Here is a 2,124-nt window from a genome sequence, read left to right on the forward strand (position 1 = left end):
TTTGCGGTACAAGACTTATCTAGGCCCCATGCTAGATCTCTTTAAGTTTACATTATACCAGCACAGCTTTAACTTCAAGGAACTTGCTCTGGATTTACAGCAGAGGAAGACTAGGCTTTCTGTTTCAGAACTAGAATTAAAAATGAAGAACAAACATTTCAGGCAATTTGTTTTCCCTCCTTAAAAGTTCAAGCATTAAGGTGCCTATTCAAAACCATTCTAAAAACGCCTCAGTTCATTCTAGAAATTGTTTAACTCTTGTGCAGGCAGTTTTGATTACACTGATCTAGGTAATCTACTGGACAGTTAAACAAAGTTGGTTTATTTCTCATTTCCCAAAACACATTCTCGTTAAGCTTTGGAGGACTTGGGAATACCCAGGAATTATCTTCCAGAGAGCTCTTTCCATAAAAATGGTTTTCCTGAAACATTTTGTCACATGTTCCACAAGCTGACAACTTTGAACATGTTCCATATCTTTTGACATGTTCCACATTTTGAACTGGAATGGGTCTCTCATGTGTCCATGCTTGTAGAGTCACCCTTTCAGATGGGGTTTTTACGTCTCTCGGCAGAGAGGGAGACACGGCATTGCAGAGTACTTCATCGTTTTGTGAGAGTTTTTTATAGGCTACCCCGGATGTCAAATTCAGCTTTGAAATGTTCAAGTCAACACACTGTACTGGTGCAGTAGAGGCAGCTGAAGAAGGAAGATAAAAAAGATTTTAAAATGACATTTCTATCTAATGCATTTTTCATCTACTCCAAAGGTACTACAGTATAGCAGGGATGTTAATCCCAGTGTTTTCAAGCTACAAATTCTTAGACCCTTATTTTACTTCAGTAACTACTAAAAAGTTACAAGCTGAACACACCAACCTCCTCAGTCTGATGTTGCAAGATGAACCAGAGATCCTGAAATCGCAGTGTCTGAAATACACCCAACATCAAGGAAACCTCCCAGCTCCCATGTGAACGCAGATGACCCGATGAATCTTACTGTCAAGACTGAATGGATGCTGAAACAGAGAGCATGTTCATGCCCTTGGAGAAGCTGACTAAGAACGCTGCTTACACAGAGCACGTGTCTTCCTACCCTACCGATTCTTCCAACAAGTTGTGTTCTCGGGCTGCCGAGACCCTGAATCTCGCTGTCCGTGAAGCAGTAAGAGGGAAGGGCATGGTGTTCACAGGTTCTCTATGCTCCACTACTGCCTGACTTCTGAAAGAAGAGCGACAGCCTGCAGTGTTCAGCCATCTGAAATTCCAGGGGAATTTCAATGCTACGAAGGGGAGGATTTTGAAACAAAACACCATCTACCTAAACAAAAGAGCTGCACCTTCACCGCACACCTGAACAGATGGCCAAATGCAACCGGGTCATTTGTACGTTGTGGTAATTCCGTAACATGTAGTGGGAGTAGATTAATGACTCCTGCAGTTAAAGAAACCCATATCTTGTAGGTAGTTTTCTAGAACAGGTATGACCTTGAGTGTGAATTGTGACTTGTAACTAGTTCTTAAGGGACAGAAAGAGGAGCCAGTATCTTCAGAGAATACAACTTCCAGCTGTCATTTGTCATTATATATTAAAAGGCGGTACCCGATTGGTGAATGTCGGCAAAGAGCACAGGTTTCATATCTAGAAGACAGGCTAAGGCACTGGATTTGGCCTCTGTGCTGACAGGTGCAAAAGGCAAATTGAGGTCTACAGACCTTTAAAAGTTCAAGAAAAATGAAGTCTGCTCAAAATTGATTGAAAATGTAAAAAAAAAAACCCGCGGACACAAGTTTGTGAAAAAGCCTCCATACATGAATGACAGCTAAGGAGAATCGGCGTGTTAACTGATACTGTTCACATCACACACCGAGCAATGAATACACTGTGTTCTGCAGACTTTACACCCCTCTTACCGGGACAAATAGTTTGCATATGGTTAAAGAGCTAGTACCACAGGTATAGGAAGTGGAAGGTGCAAGTGAATTCTACACTTGTTTTGCATAAGCCCAGATTTTTCTGCAAATATAAGGACTGATATACCTGCACTTCATTCACACATATGACTGACAAGCAAGGTAAAGAGAAGAAAAATAAACCAAACCCAGTTTTTATTTCTGCTGAAC

At 41.3% G+C, this 2,124-nt stretch overlaps 1 protein-coding gene across 1 annotated transcript in view; it reads right to left on the minus strand.

Annotated features, from left to right (window-relative positions):
- Nucleotides 1–251: 251 nt before the first annotated feature.
- The window catches only part of AZI2 (5-azacytidine induced 2), a 13,592-nt gene continuing 11,719 nt past the window's right edge, over nucleotides 252–2,124 (minus strand). The window contains exon 7 of the mRNA XM_010135482.1: nucleotides 252–700. Coding sequence (XP_010133784.1) covers nucleotides 252–700 — 449 coding nt within the window. The remainder of the gene's footprint in view (nucleotides 701–2,124) is intronic.

This window comes from Buceros rhinoceros, unplaced genomic scaffold, assembly GCF_000710305.1.
Source record: "Buceros rhinoceros silvestris isolate BGI_N320 unplaced genomic scaffold, ASM71030v1 scaffold13114, whole genome shotgun sequence".
Lineage (NCBI taxonomy): Eukaryota > Metazoa > Chordata > Aves > Bucerotiformes > Bucerotidae > Buceros > Buceros rhinoceros.